The 23,816-nt window shown below is 54.8% G+C and overlaps 1 protein-coding gene and 1 long non-coding RNA gene across 13 annotated transcripts; one reads left to right on the top strand and one right to left on the bottom strand.

The window, feature by feature from the left end:
• Positions 1–956: 956 nt before the first annotated feature.
• ARHGEF19 (Rho guanine nucleotide exchange factor 19) lies at positions 957–23,727 on the bottom strand. 12 transcript variants are annotated; one of them, XM_033433044.2, is made up of 18 exons: positions 23,485–23,727; positions 23,073–23,163; positions 22,439–22,570; positions 15,089–15,532; positions 14,384–14,668; positions 14,101–14,209; positions 13,949–14,025; positions 13,368–13,630; positions 12,388–12,548; positions 12,131–12,283; positions 11,775–11,904; positions 11,555–11,629; positions 11,291–11,380; positions 10,954–11,114; positions 8,851–9,009; positions 8,453–8,532; positions 6,739–6,843; positions 957–2,860 (listed from the first exon to the last, which is right to left on the bottom strand). In XM_033433044.2, the coding sequence occupies exons 1-18, from the start codon at positions 23,575–23,577 to the stop codon at positions 2,757–2,759; spliced, it is 2,712 nt and encodes a 903-aa protein (XP_033288935.1). In that variant the 5' UTR covers positions 23,578–23,727; the 3' UTR covers positions 957–2,756. The 12 variants fall into 12 exon arrangements, with proteins under 12 accessions (XP_033288935.1, XP_049555471.1, XP_049555473.1 ...); XM_049699514.1 differs by lacking the exon at positions 957–2,860 and adding an exon at positions 4,780–5,061; XM_004272444.4 differs by lacking the exon at positions 957–2,860 and adding an exon at positions 5,674–6,277.
• LOC117202371 (uncharacterized) lies at positions 22,566–23,252 on the top strand. The gene is made up of 2 exons (XR_004484705.2): positions 22,566–22,700; positions 23,009–23,252. It is a non-coding gene; the product is annotated as an uncharacterized LOC117202371 (long non-coding RNA).
• Positions 23,728–23,816: the final 89 nt, after the last annotated feature.

The raw sequence follows: 23,816 nt of genomic DNA, 5'->3' as shown, positions 1-23,816 counted from the left end.
AGCCAAAATAAATAAATAAACAAACCATATATATATATATATATATATATATATATATATATATATATATATATATATATATATATATTTTAAAAAAAACAACAACAACAACAAAGAAAGAAGTGAAATTACTGGGTCATAGGGTGGGCATGTACTCGGCGTTAGCAGATGCAGCCAAACTGTTTTCCAAAGTAGTTGTGCCAGTTTACACACTGCCAGCAGAGTAGGAGAGTTCCTGCTGCCCCACATCCTGCCCTACTCTCAAAACTGTCTGGTAGCCCCCGCACTGCATCTGTTCACTTGTCTGTCTCACCAATTAGGGTAAGAGGAGGCTGTCTGAGCCCACCTGGCCCACAGGCGACACAAATGAGAGAGAGGAGAATGAAGGGGATTAGAACGAAGCACAGAAGGGGACTTCCCTGGCAGTCCAGTGGTTAGGACTCGGCACTTCCACTACTGGGGGCCCGGGTTCGATCCCTGGTTGAGGAACTAAGATCCCACAAGCCACGTGGTGTGGCCAAAAAATAAACTGTAACAAAATTAACTCTAAACAGACAGCAGTAGGGCTTCCCTGGCGGCGCAGTGGTTAAGAATCTGCCTGCTAATGCAGGGGACACGGGTTCAAGCCCTGGTCCGGGAAGATCTCACATGCCGCGGAGCAACTAAGCCCGTGGGCCACAACTACAGAGCCTGCGCTCTAGAGCCCGCGAGCCACAACTACTGAAGCCTGCGTGCCTAGAGCCCGTGCTCCACAACAAGAGAAACCACCACAATGAGAAGCCCGCACACTGCAATGAAGAGTAGCCCCCGCTCGTTACAACTGGAGAAAGCCCGCGCGCGCAGCAACGAAGACCCAATGCAGCCAAAAATAAAGAAATAAACATATATATATATATATATATATATATATATATATATATATATATATATTTTTTTTTTTTTTTTTTTTGCGGTACGCGGGCCTCTCACTGTTGTGGCCTCTCTCGTTGTGGAGCACAGGCTCCGGACGCGCAGGCTCAGCGGCCATGGCTCACGGGCCCAGCCGCTCCGCGGCATGTGGGATCTTCCCGGACCGGGGCACAAACCCGTGTCCCCTGCATTGGCAGGCAGACTCCCAACCACTGCACCACCAGGGAAGCCCAAAATAAATAAAATTTAATAAAATAAATAGACTGCAATAAGTTAAACTATATTAAAAAAAAAAAAAAAAAGCACAAAGAGGGAGAGAGGGAGAGAGAGGAGGGAGGGAGAGAATGAACAAAGAAAGGTGAATATCTCTGTGCTGTGGGCTCCATGCTGGCTGCCCCGGAGGTAAGCGCCTGCTGGGGCTGAAGCTTGGCTCCTGGTTCACCCTGAAACCTCACTGTGCCCTAAAAATGAACAATTGAATAAGTTTCTTTCTCAATTCATTTCAGGATAAAGTCTTCTAAACAATAGGTTCAGAGTTTGGGAACTATTGGGGGGGCGGAGAACAGCAGGATCCCCTCAGTCACTGCAGAAGGGGCTTGGCACTGGGCGGGAAGCCTTTGAGATGAGCTCCTGGAAGCCCACGGCTTGGACACTGGCTGAGCAGACAGCCTCAGGGGCCCAAAACCCCTGCCCCAGACATGCCCACCCATCTCCTGTCCTGCCCAATAGCACCCCCACCTCCCTCCGTCTCCTGCAGCAAGCAGGGGCAGGGCCCTGGGTCCTTGGTCAAGGCCAGATGCCAGGGCACAGCCTACTGGGCAGAGGTACCACTGAAAGAGGGGCTCCCCCAAGATGGCTTGCCTGGATATACTTCCTGAAGTAGACCCCATGGGACCCTCTGCAGCCTGCCTCTCTGCCCGGCAGCACGGCCCCAAAGAGAGCCACCCCCTGCCCCCGCCAGCTCCCAGCAGCCTAGCCCAGACTCCGGTGTCAGCCAGATGTGCCAGGGCAGGTTGAATGAGGAGCGCTTGTTTCCTCTGCTTTGCCAACCTGGTGCCAACCTTGGCTATCTCCGTGCAGATTCAGCACTGGAAGAAGCAGAGGGGCCGTTTGGTCTTTACTCAGTGCAGGGAAGTCCCATTCCTGGACTTTCCGAGTTCCTTAAATCCTCAAGAAACAGAGGCCTCACCACCTCACAAGGGCTCCCGTGTTTTGGCTATGCAGCTCTCACAATAAAAGCCACCATTTTCTGCAATTTCTTATGGACCAGGCACTGTGTCAACCTTACATACTTTATTTCACAGTGGCTCCGTGAAGTAGGTACTATTATCACCATCCCCCTTTTGCAGAGGTGGAAACTGAGGTTTAGAGCCATTATGCATCTTGCCTAAAATCATATTTTGTGTGTGTGTATATATATATATATATATTTTTTTTCCTACCTCTGTCTGATGAAAGGGCCTAGAAACAGTGACACCTCAATAGCAATGAGCACATCCAGTGCCCAGATCTTAGTTTCTAAACACCACCCTTCAGTAAAAGGAACCATGCTCCTTAGAGAAATGGCTGATTCTGGTGCTGAGAAAGGGAAAATACAACATGAACCTGGAGCATCGTGTGCCAGAAAGTAAGGAAATGCTCAAAAAGAAAAAAAAAGGATGGGGGATATCACAGACACAGGAGCTAATCTGACAGAGTTCCCAATGGCCAAAGCTGGAACAATCTGAACAATAAAATAAATAACTTAGTATTGAATTATAACCCAAAGAATAAAATAGATAAAGGCATGGGTCCACGCTGATAGAAATAAATGGGGGGAGGGGGAGGTGGGAGGAGGAAAAATCTTCCTAACAGAAGAATTCAAAATAATATATGTAGATATAGCTTCCAGGAGGTGGAGTATGGCTTCCCCCCAACTTGAGTGTGGGCTCCACTTGCTTCAAATAACAGACTGTGAAAAGGAGAAAATAGTTACTTCACAGTGGAAAAGGCTGGCAGACACCAAACTCAACCATGTAATCAAGGTTAACACAACCAGTAATAAGTCATGGGGACATGACGTGCCTCCTGGGATGATGTGACAAGAAGGGCACTTCACCTCTGTGGTCTTCTTTCCCCAAACCCACAGCTCCTGCCCAGTCACGAGCATCACACAAACCCAAACAGAGGGACAGTCTAACAAGATACTGACCAGAACTCCTCAAAATTGTCAAGGTCATGAGAAACAAGGAAAGACTAAGAAACGGTCACAGACTAGAGGTGTCTAAGGAGACGTGACAACTGCATGCAATGTGGGAACATGGACTGGCTCGTGGAACAAAAAAAAAGGACATTAGTGGAAAAACTGGTGAAATCGGAAGAAAATCTAGAGTTCAGTTAATAGTCATGTACCAGCGTTGGTTTCTTAGTTTTGACAACTGTTCCATGGTCATGTAAGATGTTACCATTAGGGGAAACTGCATAAGGGGTATACAGAACTCTCTGTATAATCCCGCAACGTTTCTGTAAACCTAAAATTATTCCAAAGTAAAAGCTATATTTTAAAAACTCATACGGGGGGGCTTCCCTGGTGGCGCAGTGGTTAAGAATCCGCCTGCCAAGGCAGGGGACACGGGTTCAAGCCCTGGTCCAGGAAGATCCCACATGCCGCAGAGCAACTAAGTCCGTGCGCCGCAGCTACTGAGCCTGCGCTCTAGAGCCTGCGAGCCTCAACTACTGAGCCCACGTGCCACAACTACTGAAGCCCGTGTGCCTAGAGCCCGTGCTCTGCAATAAGAGAAGTCGCCGCAATGAGAAGCCCGCGCACCGCAACAAAGAGTTGCCCCTGCTCACTGCAACTAGAGAAAGCCCACGCGCAGCAACGAAGACCCAATGCAGCCAAAAATAAATAAATTAATTAATAAAAAAAAAGTCATACGGGGGACTTCCTTGGCAGTCCAGTGGTTAAGACTCTGCACTCCCAATGTGGCCCAAAAAATAAAAAAATCATACAGGATATAAATGAACCAGCATTCAAATTCAAATCTGTCTGTCCCCTTAGCCCATACATTCCACCTTCCCTGCACCATCTCATGTTAGAAAGTCATTCCCAAAGCCTTCTTCATGGGTCTGAGCTTCTTCCCATCTGCCCATGTTTGCCCTCTCGGACCACCCTAACTCATTTGTTTCCTTTGCCCCATGACCTCCTCTTGAGAGATGAAGGATGCTCCTATCCCCTCAGGTGCGTACACATCTCCAAGCTCATTATTCCCAGGTCCTTCCACTCTCTTGGGTGACTTGGGTTTCAGTGAACATTGGCCTCCCTAGCACCTACTCCTCCTTTGCAGCAGCCATCAGATTCCACTTGGGGATCCATTGGGGTTCCAGAGAATATAACCTGGTTCCAGAGATAAAGCACATGACTTAGGCTAGGTCTATTAGCACACACCATTCCTTGGCCACCGTGATCAGCCCAGAGGTAGCAATGTGACCCAAGCAGGTCTAAAACATCCCGGGACTTTGACAGGGAATGCTAGGACAAAGACAATTCTCTTCCTCCATTTTGGATGTAAATGAAGAAGCCCCTGGAAGCCTTAGGATGAAGCCAATTATAGGGAAAACAGTGTAGAGAAATGGAAAAAGCTGGGTTGTCAGTGACATCAATGAGCCACTGGATCAAGCCTTGCCTGAAGCCCATCCTGCCACTACACTTCTCAGTTGGCTGAGAAATGCTCCCCCCCAAAAAGATATCCACATTCTAATCCCTGGAACCTGTGAATGTTATCTTATAGGACAAAGGCAGGGGAGGGGGGTTCTTTGCAGATGGGATTTAAATTAAGGATTATAGGATGGGGAGATTATCTGGGTGTGCCCCAAATGCAACCACATGTATTCTTTTATTTTTTTTTAAATTTATTTATTTTATTTTTGGCTGTGTTGGGTCTTTGCCGCTGCGCACAGGTTTTCTCCAGTTGTGGCGAGCAGGGGCTACTCTTCGTTGCAGTGACCAGGCTTCTCATTGCAGTGGCTTCTCTTGTTGCCAAGCATGGGCTCTAGGCTCATGGGCTTCAGTAGTTGTGGCTCGCAGGCTCTAGAGCGCAGGCTCAGTAGTTGTGGCGCACGGGCTTAGCTGCACGTGGGATCTTCCCGGACCAGGGCTCGAAGCCATGTCCCCTGCATTGGCAGGCGGATTCTTAACCACTGTGCCACCAGGGATGCCCCAACCATATGTATTCTTATAGGAGGGAGGCAGAGGGAGATTAGACAGACACACAAAGAAGGCAATGTGACCGCGGAGGCAGAGAGTAGAGTGATGCGGCCACAAGCCATAGAATGCTGGCAGCCACCAGAAGCTGGAAGAGGCCAGGGAACAATTCTCCCCTAGAGCACATCTCCTCTACAAGACAGAGCACAGCCCGGCCGACACCTGGATTTTGGCTCAATGATACTGATTTCAGACTTCTGGTCAGAATTGCGATGGAATAAATTTCTGTTGTTTTAAGTCATCTAGTTTGTGCTAATTTGTTAAAGAAGCTGTAAGAAAAAAATCCAAGAACTAATATATTCTCTTTAATATTTAAGACTGTTTGAATCTGATATTTTGTTAATTGCAGCCCGAAGCAGCCTAACTGATATAGAGCCCCTCTCTCACCCTCCTCTGGTTAAGAGGTAAACTCTACAGAAGGGCCAATGCCCAGTGGGAGGCAGCCAGAGACCCTCCTGATCTTTAGCTGGGGAAATAGGGCTGGGGTGGAGGCAGCACCAAAAGGCTCACAGACTCCAAGCAAAGGCATTATGGGACTTTATTTACAGACAGGTCACAGCAACCAGGGCCCACACAGGCTCAGGCCAGAAGACTCCAGATATATATACATGTACAGGTCCCAGTACCCAGCAGCACCACAGCCATTGCCAGCCAGGTCCCTGCCAGAGGGACCAAGAGTCAGGCAGTGTCGAGGGCAGGAAAGGGAGAGGGCCCCAGCCCTTGCCAGATATCAGAGGTCACAAGTTGTGGCCCCCAAGCCAGAGGAAGAAACTACCCTCGTCCCTGAATTGTGGACACTGAGTAGTATGACAGGGGAGAGCCCCTCCTGTGTCCAGCCTGTACTCTCAATGCTAGGTCTCGGAACAGAAGTCCCAGTGCCAGCATCTTGGGGCATGGAGACACTGCAGGCCCCCTCCAGGCCTGTCCAGGAGCCGGGTGTGGAGCAGGTGTCCCAGGCCATGGCTGCCCATCACACGGGCTCCCCCAGTTTGCTGGCGGCAGTTGTGATCCGCTTATTTTCCCGGAGGTTTCGGAGGCGGGCACTGAGGCTGCTGATCTCTTCCACGTAGGCCTGGGGCACCCACCCTTTCTCACCATCTGCCAGGCGGACCCCCTCCAGCCAGCCTAAGGGCACATAGGCCAGGAGTTGCATCAGTGGCATCAAAGGAACACCTGGGCTAGGTCTGCGAGGAAACACCTAGGCCCTGATACAAGCCTCGTCTGCAGCCCCGGGGCCGAGGTGACATCATCTCAGCATCCCCCAGATCCCGGAAGGAGCATGCCTCTAGCAGACTTGTAGATGAGCTTCTGACCTGTTTTTCCCGACATCCTCTCAGAAGGGATTTCCCACTCTCCCTCATCAGTTACTCTCAATCCTAATCTTTGCAAGCCGGAAGTTCCTCCCCTTGTCTAACTTGATTCTTTTTTTTTAATTTATTTTATTTATTTATTTTTTTTAACTTGATTCTTGAATGCTGTGGTTGACCAACACTTGCATAACCTTTTTCCTGTGCAGTCTTAGCTACCTAGCTACTTCCTGCCACCGAAGCCCCATCAGGGCGGCCTTCCCAGGAGGCCCCTCTCACCATCACTGGTCCGGGTCCTCACTGCCAGGATGTCAGTCTTCTCCAAGGTCAGCTCGTCTGGCTGCAGTGCCTTGTATGTCCTGACACACTGAACCTGGGGGCGGTCTGAGAGCCCAAGGGAGAGTGAGGGAGTCCCCAGGGTAGGATGGGGCAGGGGGAGGCAGGGAGAGGCAGCAGGAGCAAATAAGGGCTGGGAGGGTAGTCTCTGCTGCTGCTTTTCCTCTGTCCACCCTGGCCACTCTTTTCTCTGACCCTAAACACAAGTTCTAGGTGAATCCAGTCTCTCCCGGCTTCAATACTGCTTCTGTGCCTGGGCTCTCATCTTCCCAGCTCAATTCAATACTTTGTTCCTGACTTCCTGGTCTAACTGCCCCCGGAAAGCCCCCACAAAACAGTAATGGTCCCTTTGTATGTCCCCTCATGCTACTCTGGTGTTCCCTCCAGTCCCTCCTTCTCAGCTGAGATTCAAGCCACATCACTCCCCCATTTATAATCCTCCAGGGCTTCCCGCTCCTCTTAGAATAAAATCCAAAGTCCTCCCCACAGCCTACAAAGCCCTACACAGCCTGGTGTGGCCCCCCTTGCTAACCTCCTCACCTCCCTCATCTTCCCCTCTCTCCTTCGCTCATGAAGCTCAGTCACACTTGTCACCCTGCTGTCCCTCAAACACTCTAGGCTCCCTCCTCCTTCAGGGCCTTTGCACTGGCTGTTCCGCCTTCCAGGAATGATTGTCCCCAGATCTTTTCATGGCTGCCCCTCCCCATCCTTCAGGGGCCTTCCCTGACCACCTCTTTGGAGTGGGAAGTTTACCCTCCAACCCAAACAGGACCTCTAGCTCAAGTCAGAGAATCAGCTCCAGTCCAGGCCCTCAGCTGCGTCTACCACACTAGGTGGGCTGGGAGTATCGGGAAAACCACAGGCCTTGGGGCTAGACCAGCTTATTGGCTGTATGACCTTGCAGGTTACCTAACATTCCTGGGCCTCAGTTTTCTCAGATAGGAAAAATGAATAGGATTTTTGACTAATGACTAATAGGATCGTCATGAGGATTAAATAAAATAAAGGCATATACAAAGCCCCTAGCACCCTGGCACATGGAAGGTACTGGGTGGAAGTGAGTTCCCTACCTTCCCCTTCATTAGCTTAGCCTTAACACCCTCTCTCAGAAACCTTCCAAAGCTACCTGGTACCCACTACACCAAGATGCTCTCTGATTGGGCCGCACCCTAGCTTACCAGCCTCATTTCATACCCAGAGAAGCCTCTGGCTCAACAGAGCAGATCCCTCATCCTACCACCCCCACCCCCATGCCCCAGCCACTCTGGTTTCCGTCCTCTTTGCAACTGATGCAACGCTAGAGGCAGACCTGGGTTCCAGTCCCAGCTCTGCCACTTACTAGCTGAACTTGGACAAGTCACTTTACCTTTCTGAATCTGTTTTCTAACTTGTAAAATGGGGACGAAATGGGAGGATGTAAAAGGCTATGTCATCTCCAGGGTGCTACCTGTGCACGTGGAGGTTGGTCTGTCCTATGTCAAGCCTACCCATCCTTCAAGCTTTCACAGAGCTTCCCCTGCCTGCCCCAGGCCAGTTGATCTCTCTTCGCACTAGCCCTGCTGGCAACAGGACACCCGGGGCTGGAGGAAAGGGGAGAGCAATGAGGTACCCAGCCCAGGGAATGTGGCTCTAGTGGGGGTAGGGGGCAGGCTGTTACCTTCCCCCTCGCTGATGACCTCCCTGTCCTCCTGGGGGGTAGAGGGGCACATGGCTGAGATCCATCGCTGCTTCTCACTTCTAGGGAAAGGGGGGCTGAGTTGTCACAACATGCAAAGTGCAGTCTCCCAGGGCCAGGGTGGTGAAACCGGAGCTGGGAGAACTGGATACGATGTCCAGACCTGGGACCCAGAATCAGGTCTTCTCTACCCCAGGGCCCACCCACGGCCCTGTTCCCAAGCCGGTGCCCACCCAGCTCTGAGCATAAGAACGGAACAGGTGCAGGACACCCTGGATGCCAGCTCTGCCCATGTCCAGCCTTATGCCACCATCCTGAAGCCAGAGATAAAGGCCTTGTGCCTGCCGGGGGGTCCTCTCCCCACACCCAATCCCACTCACTCTGTCCGGGCCCTCAGCAGGAACTGGTGCTTAGTGTGCTGCCCATGGAGGAGCTGAAGGAGGAACACGTGGCCAGGGATGCCCTGGAGCTTCAGGCTTAGGTCCTTCACCTGCAGCTCAGCCATCCTGGCGTGGACGAAGACAGCGAATTTCCCCAGCCTGCAGGACCAGAGGAGGCGAGGTCAGCCCGGCCCCCACCCTCAGGACGAGGTGAGTTCTGATTGCAAGAGAGGAGAAGGGGTCACCTGTCCCTCTAGGACCCTCCTCAAAGAAACCTGGCTGCACAGGGCAGCCAGCAAAGTCCCTAAAAGGAACGGGGGCTGCATTCGTGCTGGCTCACTGACAGAGGTGGAAGGTGATGGAGACCAGTCCCTGGCCCCCAGGCACACTTTTCACTTCTCTCTGAACCTCTTCCTGGAGGCTCTGCTCCAAAGAACCAACTGGGCATCTCCCCTGATGAGATCTATGGACTGTTTCGTGTCTGACTCTCTAACTGGTAGAGAAGCTGAACTTTGTCTCGTTTGCCGCTGTATCCCAGCGCCCAACACTGCCAGGCCCACTGTTTGGGTCTGATAAACCCTTGTGGGAAGGATGCGTGGGTGGGTGGGTCAAGGATGTTCCATAAATTCCTTCGTCTCAACCCATCTAAACAAAACCAGTATCTCCTACCCCAAACCAGGTCCCTCCACTGTTCCCCATTCCAGTGAAAGACGCCACCAAGTTGCCCAAAAGGAGACGCAGTCCTCATTCTCACCTCTTTCCTCCCTCTCCCCCGACACCCAACCAGTAGCTGTGTCCTGTCTGTCTACCTCCTTATTGTCCCCAGAATCCAGTTATCCCCAAGCCCATTACCACTTCTGGAGCATCTACTCTCATTTGGGCAGTCACAAGAGCTTCTGGTCTCTGCCCTTCCAGCCCATTCTCCAAATTGGCCTGGAGTAAATATCACGCCTCTGCTTAACTCCCCATGTTCCCTACTGCCTTCAGAAAGTCTAGCCTCCCTGCCATGACTTTCAACATCCCAACTTCCTTCTCCTGCCCTTCCCCTCTATAAATCCAGCCATACTAGGCTTCATCGTCTCCCAAACATACTCTGCTCTTGTACCCTTCTGTGACTTGGCTATATTCCCCCAAATTCCTCTACCTGAAAAACTCCTACTTATCCTTCAAAACCCAACTCAGATGTTCCTTCCTCTGTGAAACTTTACTGATTCTCACCCCACACCACGGGATACTACAGTATACTACCCCCTTCCATCAAAACCCTGAACAGGTGGTTATCAGGATGTATTTTCACTGGTCTGAGAGCTCCTACACACTTTGGAGGGCCCAGTATAGAACAGGGATTCAGTGATGCGTCATTGCATGAATGAGTAAATCAGCAATGAACTCTTTTCACGGCATAGGATGTCCATCCTTTTCATGGCATAAGATGTCCATCCTTTTCATGGCATAAGATGTCCCATCCAGCCTTAAGGCTTACATCATTCCAGAAGTCTCTCCCTCATCCCAAACATAATAATCAAGGCTAATGCTGAGTGAATGTTCATTATGTACCAGGCACTCTGCTAAACTCTTCACATATCATCACATTGAATCTCCCTTCTATTTTACATATGGAAGACAGGACAGTACAATAGTTAAGAGCCTGCGATCTGGCATCAGACAGACCTGGCCTCCTCCTGGCTCCTGCACTTACTAGCTCCATGATCTTGAGAAAAACAAGGGAGACTACTTCTCAGGAAGATGATTAGAGGATTAAAGGGAACAATCCACATAGCATGCCTGGAACAGAATACACGCTCAGTAAATGTTGATTAGTATCATTATGACTCAGGGGAGACTGGGACTCTAGGGTTGTGCTTTTAATCTCTGCTCCAATTAGCTTAAGCTCAGAGCAGCTTCAAAGTTCTTGGCACACAGTTCAGCCCTTGATTCTCAGGTCCAGAAGATGGACTTGCCCTGGCTCTGCCTTTCCTAGGGGAACCTCCAAGGCTCAGGGAGCCCTGGGAGCACAGCCTGTCAGATGGACTGATTGTGAGCCCGTTGGCGGGGAAGAAGAGAGCTCCACTCTCACCTACACCCACCCCCGCCCCGACTCACTCCTTCCTCCGGGAGAGCAGCAGGCAGTCGTTGAAGAGGTGCAGGTAGACCGCCTTGCTGGATAGCTTCAGCTTGGAAGGGGGTGCCGCGGGCAGCGGGGCCAGCTCCGCCAGCTCCCCGTGCCGAACCAGCCAGCGGGCCTGCGAGATCAGCGGGAAGATCTGGGACGATAGAGGAGGCAAGCGGGAGCCCAGGTCAGGCCGGGGGCGGCAGGGCAGAGAGCACAGGGCAGGGGATGGGAGGGCTGGACAGTGATGAACTGGCTTGCAGCCCCCAGGGAAGGAGGAGACAGGGCTGCCCCTTCGCGTGCCCCATCCTATCGGCTGAGGTCACGCACCTTGCCCTCAAAGTGGATCTTCTTGCTCAGGTGGATGAGCTCCTCCGTCCTCTTCATGGACTGCACACTGGCATTGCACTCTTGCACCAGCTGGGGAGACCAGAGGTGGGTCACCTGCAGCGCCCCCTACCCCGGCTCCCAGAGCCCAGCCTCAGGCTCCCACCTGGGGACCAGAGACTCTGAAGGCTGGGGCTCCTTTAGAGGCACACAGGGATTCCGGGGAGGCCCTTGGAAGCCAGACATCCCCCGCCCTGCCGAGCTCACCTCCTTGAGTGCGTTGAAGGCCTTGGTGGCCATGTCTTCGTTTTCTGAACCCTGTGCTGTCCGTTTCAGGATGTTCTGGAGGGTGGGGTCAGCACAGTGAGGCAGGCTGTGACCTCTCCCAGTGACCCTGCCCAGCTGTGGGTGCCCGGAAGGGGCTGCAGAGGGCACAGCAGCATCTCCCCCACCCAGCCCTCCCCACAGCCTGGTGCCCTCTAGGTACCTCCACCAGCATCTTGAGGCGGGTGATCCTCTGAAACGGCAGGATGAGGAAGGAGGTGAGGGGCAGACGCTGGCACACGGGAGACTCCTCCAGGCGAGCCAGGATGCTGGGGAATTTGGGGTTCTCCAGGCTGGAAAATGGGGAGGGGGAGGGTCTGCGATCACAGGTGACCCTGAACTTCTGGATCCACAACTCCAGCCACCCCATTTGTCCTTGAGGTGCGTTCTCAGGAGAGAGCCCTTCTCAGGTACCCTTCCCCTCCCAGGTCACCCTTCCTCACCCAGTCCTCTGCGGCTACTGCTGCCTGAGACTCCCCTATCCTCCCCCACCTCCCCTTTCAGAGCCCCCAGCCCTACAGCAGCCGCTGGTAGGTGCGCTCCTGATAGGCCTGGTTGGTGACATAGGGCAGGTAGACGCGGCGGAAGGCCGGACAGTGGTGCAACACAATATCGCACACGCTGAAGCGCAGGACATCGGCCTCCAACCGCTGCTCCAGGTCCTGTAGGAACCTGAAAGGTCAGAGAGGGGTCAGGGCCAGCACCAGGATGAGACCCCAGATATGGGAGCCCAGGCTCGGTCCCTGACTCCCGGCGAGGCCAGACCACTCCCTCACCTCTCGCTGGTGCTCTTGACCTCGGGCAGTTTGGAGAACAGCCACTGCTTGTCCTGCACCCCCAGACACTCACTCAGCTCGGCCGAGCCTAAGAAGTGGCCCACGGCCACCGACAGGCTGTGGATGTATGAGGCCTCGGACGTAATCAGCTCAAATTTGGCCTGAGTGAGGGCGGACGCAGGATTGAAAAGGCGGAACCAGCCCACGCTGAATGCGACCGCTTCGCCCACCACGCACACCCCAAGCCCTGGACACCACCTCCTCAGACGTAGCTGCACTCCTGTGTCGCCTCCCCTTCTCTAGCCTCACCCAGGATCTGGCGCCAGATGGGGTTCGGAGACACGCCTCCTGCTTCTTGCGATTGTCCAAACCCTACTGCAGCCCTGGTTTGCGCCCCTAGCTCCGCCCATCCAGCCGGGCCTTAGTCTTCTGATGGCCCTGCCCCTCCCTGGTGCGCCCTCCCATTAGCCCCGCCCCCCTCCGACCCCGCCCCTGCTCTTCTCGCTAGGTCCTGCGCGCACCTTGCGTTTTGCGCTCTGCATGGCTCCCCCATCCCAGTCCCCGCTTTCAGTGTTCTCTGTCATAAGGCCCAGCCAGATTCCGCCCTTCCTCTGGCCCTGCCCTATCCTAGGCCTTGCCCCGTTGACAACGCCCCTCCATCGAGCTTCCCCACTCGCCTTTGACTCCAGGGCTCCTGCGTCCTCGCTTGCATCCAGCCTCACCTTGTCGTGTTCTAGACCCATCTTCCCCATTGACAGCCCCTCTTTTGTGGTCCCTCTTTCCCCGCTGGATCCCATGCCCACCTACTGCAGTTTGTAGTCCCGCTGGCCGGGTACCCCTGCGGCCCGCGTCGCCGCAGAGTCCGCGGACCACCTACTCCTGACCCCGCCCCTTATGTTGCCCCGGCCTCTTTGGGCCCCAGGACCGCCTCCCACGGCTGGCAGTCCCGCCGGCCCCGCCCGCCGGGTCCCGGCGCCCACCTCCTGCAGTTTACAGTCGCGCAGGCTCAGCGTAGCCAGGACGCCGCTGCCGCGCACGTCGGGGATGTCTTGCCACAGCGAGAAGGTGGAGCCTCGCGCCGAGCGCTGCGCCCGGAAGGAGCTGCTCGGGGAGAGGTTGGCGCGCGGCGGCCCGGGCCCCTCCTCCGCGCCCTCGGCCTCGTCCCCCGGACCCTCCTCCTCGCGCTGCTGCCGCCGCAGTTCGCGGGCGCTGGCCACGTCGCTATATTCCTGGTAGAGGACCGCTGGGCGGGGAGAGGGGCGGGGGAGGGCCGTGGGGCGCCCGCCATCCCTGCCCGGCTCTTCCCAGGCTCCCCCGAGGGCCCGCCTCGCTTAACCAGGCTTTCCGATGGTTCGGATAGCGGGACTCAGTGAATTCATTAATTCACTCACTCATTCCACGAACACTACTTGAGCACCAATTGCGTGCTAGCCCCTGTGCTGGATACTGAGAGTTCAATTCTCTCCCTCTCACAAGAGCCCTACCTCTCAACTCTCCAAACCCCAGTTTCCCAGTACACCAAAGCCCCCAGACCCTTCCTCGGTGACCCCCTCCCACGTACAGTTAAGGAGGAACCGTGACTGGCGCCGCTCGCTGGCGCTTCTGGAACCCGGAGCCGGCTCTTCCTGCGCATCTAGCCTAAGAAAGGGAGTGTCAGGGCCCTTCTTCACCTGTTCCCCGCCTCGGACCCAAGGCCGCAGTGGGAGGTGGTACCTGGGCTCGGGCCAGCTGCCGTGGCCCCCGCTCAGGTCAACAAGAGCCGGCATCGCCGTAGCGTCCACCCGCATCTCTACACTGCGCGACTCTCTTCCAGACGCTTTCCCTGGAGGGGGCAAGAGCTGAGGGAGGGTGGCCCCAAGAGTGGCGCTGGGCACCGGGGCACCACCACACTCCAGTTGACCAGGCCCCAGTCTCAGGTATCCAGTGCGCGTGAGCTGTGCCCCACCCCGCGTCTGGCTCTTGGGCTGTTCTTAGGGCCCAGGGGAGGAGGCTGTACCTTCCCGGGCAGCAGCTCCAGGGCCTGACCCTGGGGTCAGTGCCCTGGCTGCCGAATTCCGTCCCAGGCGCAGGGAAGAGTGCAACCGGGTCATCAGCTCAGAGGCTGAGAAGCGCCTCCGCTCAGGCCCCTCGAGGCCCACTCGGGTGGGCCCAGGCAGCTCCAGCGGCCTAGGCTCTGCTGTTCTCAGGGCCTGTTCTGTCGCCTGGCTTGGCTCTAGGAAGACAGCATGGGCCTCAGGGCTGCCAAGGGCCTCTTCTTGCTGGTACACCCGCATCTTGCGCCCTGCAGGGGGAGGTGGGGTGAGAGAGAATAGGCTGGCATCCACTGGGTCTCTCTTCTCCTCCCTGCCACCGCTCTGTGGCCCTGAGCATCAGGGGGATGTGCCTATGAGAAAGGCCAATGTTTTTGCCGGGTCCTTTCCCCAGAGTAATGGGATCAACAAGAGGGGCAGAGAGGAAGCAAAGTGCCTGACTGCAGTCGGCAACGGGTGGGCAAAGGACCAGGGAGGCCAGGCCAGCCACTCACTGTGTAACCTCGGACAAGTCACTTGCCTCCCCTGAGCCCCAGTTCCCTTATCACTAAAATCTATCACTTGTCCCACCTATTTGGGGAATTTGGGGGCTTACGGGTCCTAAAAGAGCCACCCAACCTCTTCCCCGTCCTCCCCACCAGGCCACCCCCCCACCACCCTGAGTAACTCACAGGCTGACTTCTTCTCCGAGCCGTGGCTGGCCCGACGCTGTGGCTGTAGGTGCTGGGAACTCCAGGGTCCCTCCAGAGCTGGGGACTGGGCACTAGGACAGTGTGGCCAGCTGCCAGCCCTGCTGGGCCGCATTCCCCCACCGGTAGAGATCTCGGTGTCTGGGCCTCCTGGGGATGGTGGCCATAGCAGCCCTTGGAGAGGAGCAGGGGTCCCCAGAGACCAGCGGCTGCCAGGTGCCTGCAGCTCCTCTGGAGCGACGGGGAAGAGATCCAGACACACAGGGCTCGGGGGCTGCAGGGTGGGCAACTCCGCAAAGGACAGACTCTCCTGCTGGCACACAGCTACTGGGCGGTGGGCAGTGCCAGGTGGCCCAGCCAGATGGGACTGGAGGGCGGGAGGTGGCCCACAGTCCATTCCTCCTTTGCTCTGCCACCCACCTGGGCCTGCAGGGGAGAAGGCATCAGAGCGAGACACAGGACAGCAGGGCTGGCCAGTAAGCACCATGTCCTGGAGACCTGGACAAAGCCTTGTGTACACACATCTGTACAAGCACACACACACCTTATTATATAGTAATAGCTAATGCTTACTTGGCACTTACTGAATGACAGGCCAAGTACTTTACACATCTTATTTCATTTAATCCTCACAACAACCCCGAGTTGATACTATTATTAGCCCCTTTTTACAGGTGACGAAAGTGAGGCACAGAAGTTGTTATTTGGTAAATAATGGAGCCAGGATTCAAACCCAGGCAGTCTAGCTTCTGAGTCTGTGCTTTTAAGCACCTTGCACATTTCCTAACTCTCACTGACATGCAATCAGACATACAGATACACACATTGTCACACAAACCCATGTCTGTTCCATGCACATCCACACACATTTTCTTCCAAGTATACACATTGACATACATACTTTCACAGATATACTCAGACATTTCTAATTCGCAGGCTCACACATTCACACACATTTTTATACAAGTACATATATTCACTCAGACTTTCACAAACACATGATGACCCATCAGACATTTCCATGTCCACTCAAGTTTTCTCACACTCCTGTTCCATTCACACTCACACACCATGATGCAGATACAAACACAGGCCCAGAAATCCTTGCTTTGGTGTTACCCAACCTCCCCTCCCGCGCCCAGAGTTGTAGCCTTTAGCGCTGAGCGGTGCCCACACCCATGCCAAGCTGGCTGGGAGGGTCACACACTGGCAGGCGGGCCACCACGCAGATCAGACTGGGCCCTCCCAAGAGACGGGCAGGGAAGTGCCCCAGCCCCTCAGCTTGGGGTGAGGGAGGGGTTCTTCCCTACCCCAGCTCCCCGCCCCAGGATCGGGCCAGGCTGAATGGGTCCTCTCTGGGCAGGATGTCGTCCCGAGGGAGGCTGCCGGAGCCTCAGGACAGGTCTACTGATCAAGGGGTCTGAGCCCCCCAGCCCTTGCCCCGTGGCCCTTTGCCGGCTGCCCTCCTGCAGCCCCTCACCTCTCCAGCCAAGGCCCACAGCTGATGTCGCTCGGCTGCTCCGGCAGGGGAAGCCCTCTCTCTGCCCAGCTGGCTGGGGGAGATCCCACCCAGACAAAGAGTTTGATTCATCAAACCCTGTGGTAAGGCAAGCGGGTAGGGAGGGAGGGAACAGGCAGCGGGCTGGGCGGGGGCCTACCCTAGCCTGGCCTCGCTGTGGGCAGGCTGGGCAGCGAGGACCCCCCAGAGGCCCCTTCAGGCCAAAGGGGCAGTGCCCAGCCTCGCAGGGCCAGGAGACCCAGGAGACAGAGACTGAGAGACCGAGGGACTGAGACCTGGAAAACTGAGACCCTTTAGACAGCAACCCAGAAACCAAGACCCCAAAGCACTCAAAACCAGAAAACCACAGACGCTGAGACATTCAGGGACCCAGAGATGGAGACACAGAGACAGAGACACTGAAAATTTCAGACAGACCAGATATTCAGAGACAGATGTGAAGCCCGGAAAAACTCGGGGAGACACATGGGCAAATGTTTCATGCCCCGCAGGATTGCCAGTCTCGTGGGGAAGCCAGAAATGAAAACAGTTACAATCCAGGTTGGCAAGAGCCAACCCAGAGGAACCGTCAGATTAGGGTGCTGGGCTCCGCTCAACCCGGGCATTCCAGGAAGGCATCCTGGAGGAAGTGAGAGTGAACTGTTCTGGCTGAAATACCCAAGGACCCAGGTCCACAGAGATAGGGAGAAAGCCTCGGCATGAGAGAAACAGTGACAGTGTCAGTGACCCTGGGAGAGAGGGAAAGAGGGGAGGACCCAGTGGAGGACAGCTGGATCTGTGACTGGGTCCCACTCTCTGCAGTCCCTCAACCTGCTTCCCCTGCTTTCTCATCCCCTGCCTGGAGTACAGGTAGGGTGGCTTCTCCTGAGGGACAGTTACTCCTCCAGACCCTCCCCACAGGGAGCAAGTCTCTTCTTATCTGGTAAATGGGACAGTCATGCTTCAAAACGCTAATAGGAGAATTAAGAATAATGCAGGGGGCGCTTCCCTGGTGGCGCAGTGGTTGAGAGTCCGCCTGCCGATGCAGGGGACGCGGGTTCGTGCCCCGGTCCGGGAGAATCCCATGTGCCGCGGAGCCGCTGGGCCCGTGAGCCATGGCCACTGAGCCTGCGCGTCTGGAGCCTGTGCTCCGCAACGGGAGAGGCCACAACAGTGAGAGGCCCGCGTACCGCAAAAAAAAAAAAAAAAAAAGGAATAATGCAGGGGGACTTCCCTGACAGTCCAATGGTTAAGACTCCTCACTCCCAATGCAGGGGGGCACAGGTTCAATCCCTGGTCGGGGAACTAAGATCCTGCATGCCTCACGGCGCAGCAAAAAAAAAAAAAAAAAAAGAATAATGCATATGAAGCACCTATCACATAGTGGGAGCTTTGCAGTTGACAGTCATTCTTCTGAGTGTTATTAGTCTTTCTCTAGTCAGATGGATGGCTTCAGCCATCACAGAATTAGGGAAACTGAGGCAGTGAGGGTGAGACACACCCTATTTTGTAGGAGCATGTGGCAGGAGACACAGGGGACCACTGCCCACCAGACAGGTCTCTTTCTCTGCTGGAATCAGAAGTCCTTAACACAGAAGTCCCACTTGCTTCTGTGGGTACACATGTGCAAGAATACACACTCTGCTCCCTTGTATTCTGGGTGATTCTCTCCACTTGGGTTCTGGAAGCCCCTAGAGGGCAGGGAGGAACCCCCTGCCCTTGTCAGTTGCAGGGATAAATGAGCAAAACATGGAACCCTTGGGGCAGGAGCACCCCCAATTGTTTTTTTTTTTTTTTTCGGTACGCGGGCCTCTCACTGTTGTGGCCTCTCCCGTTGCGGAGCACAGGCTCCGGACGCGCAGGCTCAGCGGCCATGGCTCATGGGCCCAGCCGCTCCGCGGCATGTGGGATCTTCCCGGACCGGGGCATGAACCTGTGTCCCCCGCATCGGCAGGCAGACTCTCAACCACTGCGCCACCAGGGAAGCCCGCACCCCCAATTTTTTAAAAAATTTATTTTTTTGGCCATGCCACGCGGCATGCGAGATCTTAGTTCCCTGACCAGGGATCGAACCTGTGCCCCCTGCCACGGAAGCGCAGAGTCCTAACCACTGGACCACCAGGGAATTCCAAGGAGCACCCCCTATTAAAGCCTCAGAGGAGAAGGCTGGGTAAATGGAGAGGGCGTGTAAGGCTTCCTCAGGGGCCACAAGGCTGGAGGCAGGTCCCTAGGGAGGAAGTCAGGAGTGGGTCAGCCTCCACCTCCGTCCAGGCCAAGGGACAATGAGAATGACCATCCAGCCAGGATGCCAGCCCTGTGGCCTTCCATGGATGTTGTCCACTCAGCCTCAATGCTGGGGACCAAGGAGGTGCAGAACTGTGTTCATAGTGTTTATAGCTTATCTCTGCTAGAAGAAAAAAAAAAAAAACCTCAGGAAGAGACTGGCCCCAGGTAACAGAGGGACATTACCTGCCCAAGACATTGTCACGGGATACTCTAGTGCCCACTAGGCAAGGGTTAGTCTGGAACCCACAGGGGAAAACCCCTGCCAACGTTCAAGGCCCTGCGTTGACACTGGCCTTAGGCAAATCATAGCCTGGGCCTGGGCCTGAGTGTGCCCATCTGTAGAGCAGCCCCTAGGGCCCCTCTCAGCCACCCCACCTAGGAAACTTTGGTCATCGTGAGTATCTCTGCAGGCTGAGAAGGATGGACAGGGCCAGAAAGGGTCCCATCCAGTGGGCACTGCTAATCACATGGACAATGGGCCCACTTGGTAAGGCTGGCAGGGAAGGTCCCTGGACACTACTATGGTCCGGAGAAAGCATCTCTGACCTCCTGTGCCCAGCTTTTCCCTTCCCCCTCCCTGGTGCCCCCTGCCCTGCTGCCTGAGGAGTAGGGCCCTGCCAGGGCCCCTCTTCTCCTTAAGGGACAAGGCCAAGTGGGAGGTCATGACTGGAAAGGGAATCCAGGCCAAGCAGGCTGTGGAGCCCCAAGAGGCCTTAAGTGTGTGGGAGCCAGGATCAGAGGCCAGGCAGGCTGCACAAAGGACTCACTTGGGAAGACTGGCGGGAGGAGGAAGGGGTTGCTGGCAGCCAGGTGGGGCCCTACCTCAGCCAGGGAGCTCCGTCCAGCCTCCAGCACGGTCCAGGGCTCCAGGACACCCTGAGAGCTCTGGGGATGCAGCCGGGTCCTCAGGGGGCGATGTCAGCATGGCCCCTGAGCCAGGCAATGCAAGCTCCCGGGTATTGTGTGGGGCAGGGAGAAGGGGAGGCAAGGGCGGAGGGAACCTCGCGGGCGGGCAGGCGGCTGTCTCAACGTGCCTGCTCCCCGCCCCCCTTTCCCAGAACCGGTTTGGCCAGTCTGAGGTACAAGAGGGGGGCTGGAACAATGGGAGTCCTATGCCCAGGAGAGGCTCTGAAGGACCCCAGACCGACATCCTAAAGATGGGGGAGGCACTGCTTTTCCTCCCAGGGGACAGACAGGTCACCCCTCTTCTGGAGCTTCCCAAATGTGAGATGTGCTCAGGGGGCTTCTTGGGGCTGGGGAGCATCCTGGGAGTTTTGCAGAGAAACTCCCAAGCCTTGGTCTCCTCAGGGATCCTGAGAACTCTGCAGTGTGTTGATCCTCTCTGAGCCTGCTACAGCATCTATAAAGGGATCACTCATCTCTATGGTTGGGAGACGGAAATCGTGAAAGCCAGTGATGTGACACACCTGGCACCATCCTGGCCATCCTCCCAGCATCACAGCTCCTCATGAATGATCTATCCTCCCCTGCTACCTGTAATGACCCACCCTCACCATCTCCAACAGCCTCCTCCACCAGACTTCCCAGGCTCTAGTCCACACTGAATGAGCCCTCAAAAAACCAATTCAATGTCCCGAATGGATAAAGAAAATGTGGCACATATATACAATGGAATATTACTCAGCCATAAAAAGAAACGAAATTGAGTTATTTGTAGTGAGGTGGATGGACTTAGAGTCTGTCATACAGAGTGAAGTAAGTCAGAAAGAGAAAAATAAATACCGTATGCTAACACATATATATGGAATCTAAAAAAAAAAAGAGGTTCTGAAAAACCTAGGGGCAGGTCAGGAATAAAGACGCAGATGTAGAGAATGGACTTGAGGACACGGGAAGGGGGAAGGGTAAACTGGGACGAAGTGAGAGCGGCATGGACATATATACACTACCAAATGTAAAACTGCTAGTGGGAAGCAGCCACATAGCACAGGGAGATCAGCTCTGTGCTTTGTGACCACCTAGAGGGGTGGGATAGGGAGGGTGGGAGGGAGATGCAAGAGGGAGGGGATAGGGGAATATATGTATACATATAGATGATTCACTTTGTGATACAGCAGAAACTAATACACCATTGTAATGCAATTATACTCCAATAAAGATGTTAAAAAAAAATTCAAATACCCCAGTGGTATGCAATCTTCGCATGCCTTCTTTTTTTTTTTTTGGCCACGCAGTGAGGCTTGTGGAATCTTAGTTCCCCGACCAGCAATTGAACCCCCCGCCCTGGCAGTGAAAGCGCCGGAGTCCTAATGGACCACAGGGAATCCCCTTCGCATGCCATTTATTTGAGCAATTGGTAATTGCCAGACACTTAATATGAAGATGTATACAAATACTAATACTCACGTTGCTTAACAACCCTTATTGTACACTCACTGTGTGCCAGGCACTGTTCTGAGCACTTCACATAAATAATCATTTAATATCCCCCACAACCCAGACAGATACTGTTACTGCTCCTAGTTACCAGATGAGGACATGAGACTTGTACATGTTAAGTACATTATCCCATTTAAATCTCTCATCAGTTCTATGAAGTCCCTATCTTACAAATGATGAAATTGAACTTGCCCAAGGTCACACAGCAAATAAAAGTCAGAATTCATATTCAGACCCAGGTCTGTGACTCCACCACCAATCTGTGCCCTTAACTACTGCCCAGTACTGCCTCACCAGGCTTTGGGGAGGATCTGGTGAAAAGTGTGTGGAAGTCCATTGGGAGGTGTCTCAGCTGACCTAACTATAGACACTTTCATTACTATTGACACACTACAGGTCTTGATGAGCATACAGGGCAGGAGGTCCACGCCCAGACCCTAATGAGCTCTCCCTTACCAACCGCTGGCCATTCAGTTCAGAAAGGTTAGGTCCCTTCACTCCTTCATATCCACTTCGCCCCCCAGAGCACAGTCACATAATGAGGAGACACTGCATAGAGTGGTTGGGGACCAGATGTCCATGGAGAGGTGGCACGCTGGGGCGCAGAGAGGATTATTGTCAGCGTTGCACATAGAGCAGGACACTGGAAACATGAAGAGGGAGGCAATGCAGGACTAGGGGTCTTCAGAGAACCCCAGCCCTCTCATCCCAACTCCAGGGCCGACCTTGGGGCCGCTGGCCAAGGTACTGCCCAGACCCCTAGCTGGAAGCAGAGGACCCCAAAGGAGGGAGGATCCTGGGGGAACTAGGGTCTTGGAAGGGCAGTCTCTCCTCACTCGACCCTACGTCCTGGGCTCTGGGAACAGCGCCCTTGCTGCAGTGGACGGAAAGCAAGGCTAGGTCAGGCTGAGCAGGAGGGCCCTCCAGAGCAGAAGCGACAGTGGTGGAAACAGTGTAAAAGAAGGGGCGTGGCGTGCGCAGAGCTGGATGAAGAGGGAGGCCAGGCGAAAATTTGAGGGCAAGCGGCCAATCCTCCCTCTGGGCGAGGCCAAACAAGAGGGCGGGGCAAGAAAGCAGAGCCTAGGCCTGGGGGCAGGCATAGGGGCGTGGTCAGAGGGGTGGGGCCAGGGTCCGTGGGCGGCGCTAACCGAAAGTAGCGCCTCCCTGTCGTCCTCCAGCGCCTGCTTGGCCAGGTAACGCTCGCGCTTTATCTTGGTAGCCAGGGAGGCTGGCACGTCGGGCAGGAGCCAGGCGATGACGCCCAGGAAGAACACCACGTGCTGGGGAGAAGGAGGGGCCAAAGAGAAGGACTGCTTTAGCAATCTTAATCTGCCGAGCGTTTACTAAGTGCAAGGCACTATTCTGAGGGTTTCCGGGTATTTATTCAGTTAATCCTCACAACTCTAGGAGGTGAGTAAATTACTTCCCCTGTTTTACCTGTAAAGAAACCGAAGCATAAAGAGGTCCTCATTTGCCCAAAGACACAGAGGTATAATTCGAACCCCTTAACACTAGGGACCCTGTTAGAATCAGAGCTAGAGAAAGAGGATCTTGAGCAAAGCTGGAAGGAGCTCCAGGGCTGTTGCCAAGAGACAATAATAGTAGTAGTCGTGACATTAATTCACTGAGCACCCACTGTGCTGTGCAAGTACTTGCCACTGAATCTTCAGAGCGATCCTATGAAGTAGATCCTATTCTGTAATATACCCCGTTTACAGCCAGTCAGCCGCACAGCCTGAACTTGGACCCGGGTCCGTCCGACGCACAGATGGCTGAGCCTACCTCGAAGGTGATGATGAAGCCCAGACGCACAGCCAGCAGCTTCCAGTAGAAGAGGGTGAGATTCCTCTGAGTGTCGCGAAAGCCCTTGTACCTGGGTTGAGGAGGGCGCGGAGTCCCGCGAGGTTCTCGACTCCGCGACCGGCACACCCACCCCTCCCCACCCTAGAGCCTGGCCCTGCCAGGTTAGCAGTACCCTCAGCCAGCTCTGCCCTCTAGCCGCCCCCTAGACTCAGCTTCCTGCCCTCCCAGTTAGGCCCCGCCCCACCCCTCCCACAAGCTCACTGCCCCGCCTCCAGATTCAGCACCCCGCCCCCAGCCAGGCCCAGCGGGTCCGCAGACTCAGGGCCCCGCCCCTCCCAAGCAGGCCCCGCCCCACCGCGTTCAGCCCCGGCCTGAACGGTGGTTCTCCCACCTGCAGGGCGTGTGGTTGCCCTAGGCAAGGTAAGCAGGGGGTGCGGGCGCCGGCGTGAAGTTGACGTGGCAGGAAGTCCGAGGTGAAGGCCATGAGGAAAGCCTGCAAGGGGGCTTCACAGGAAGGCCGTCCCGCCTTTCAGGGCCCAGTCTCCTAACTCATCCCCGCCCAGGTCCAGCCCCACTCCCGCAGGCAGGAGCCTGTTCCCGAGGATCCTAGCCTTCTGCCCCTATTTCCCAATCTCTCACCCTGATTTCCACCCTCAGCCCCCATTTCCCTATTCCCGAGCCTCCTCCCAGTCTCTGATCTTCATTTCCCCCTCTGACCCTGTA

The sequence above is a fragment of the Orcinus orca genome, chromosome 1, assembly GCF_937001465.1.
Source record: "Orcinus orca chromosome 1, mOrcOrc1.1, whole genome shotgun sequence".
Lineage (NCBI taxonomy): Eukaryota > Metazoa > Chordata > Mammalia > Artiodactyla > Delphinidae > Orcinus > Orcinus orca.
Note: the sequence above shows the minus strand (reverse complement) of the source record. Positions and strands in the feature narration are given on the sequence as shown.

Coding starts and splice junctions, on each gene's coding strand:
- ARHGEF19 (XM_004272444.4), bottom strand. CDS start 23,577: ATGGCCTTCACCTCGGACTTCCTGCCACGTCAACTTCACGCCGGCGCC. Junction 14,026..14,100: donor GGCAGCTGGCCCGAGCCCAG/GTACCACCTCCC, acceptor TCCCTTTCTTAG/GCTAGATGCGCAGGAAGAGC. Junction 11,381..11,554: donor CCTTCAACGCACTCAAGGAG/GTGAGCTCGGCA, acceptor TGGTCTCCCCAG/CTGGTGCAAGAGTGCAATGC.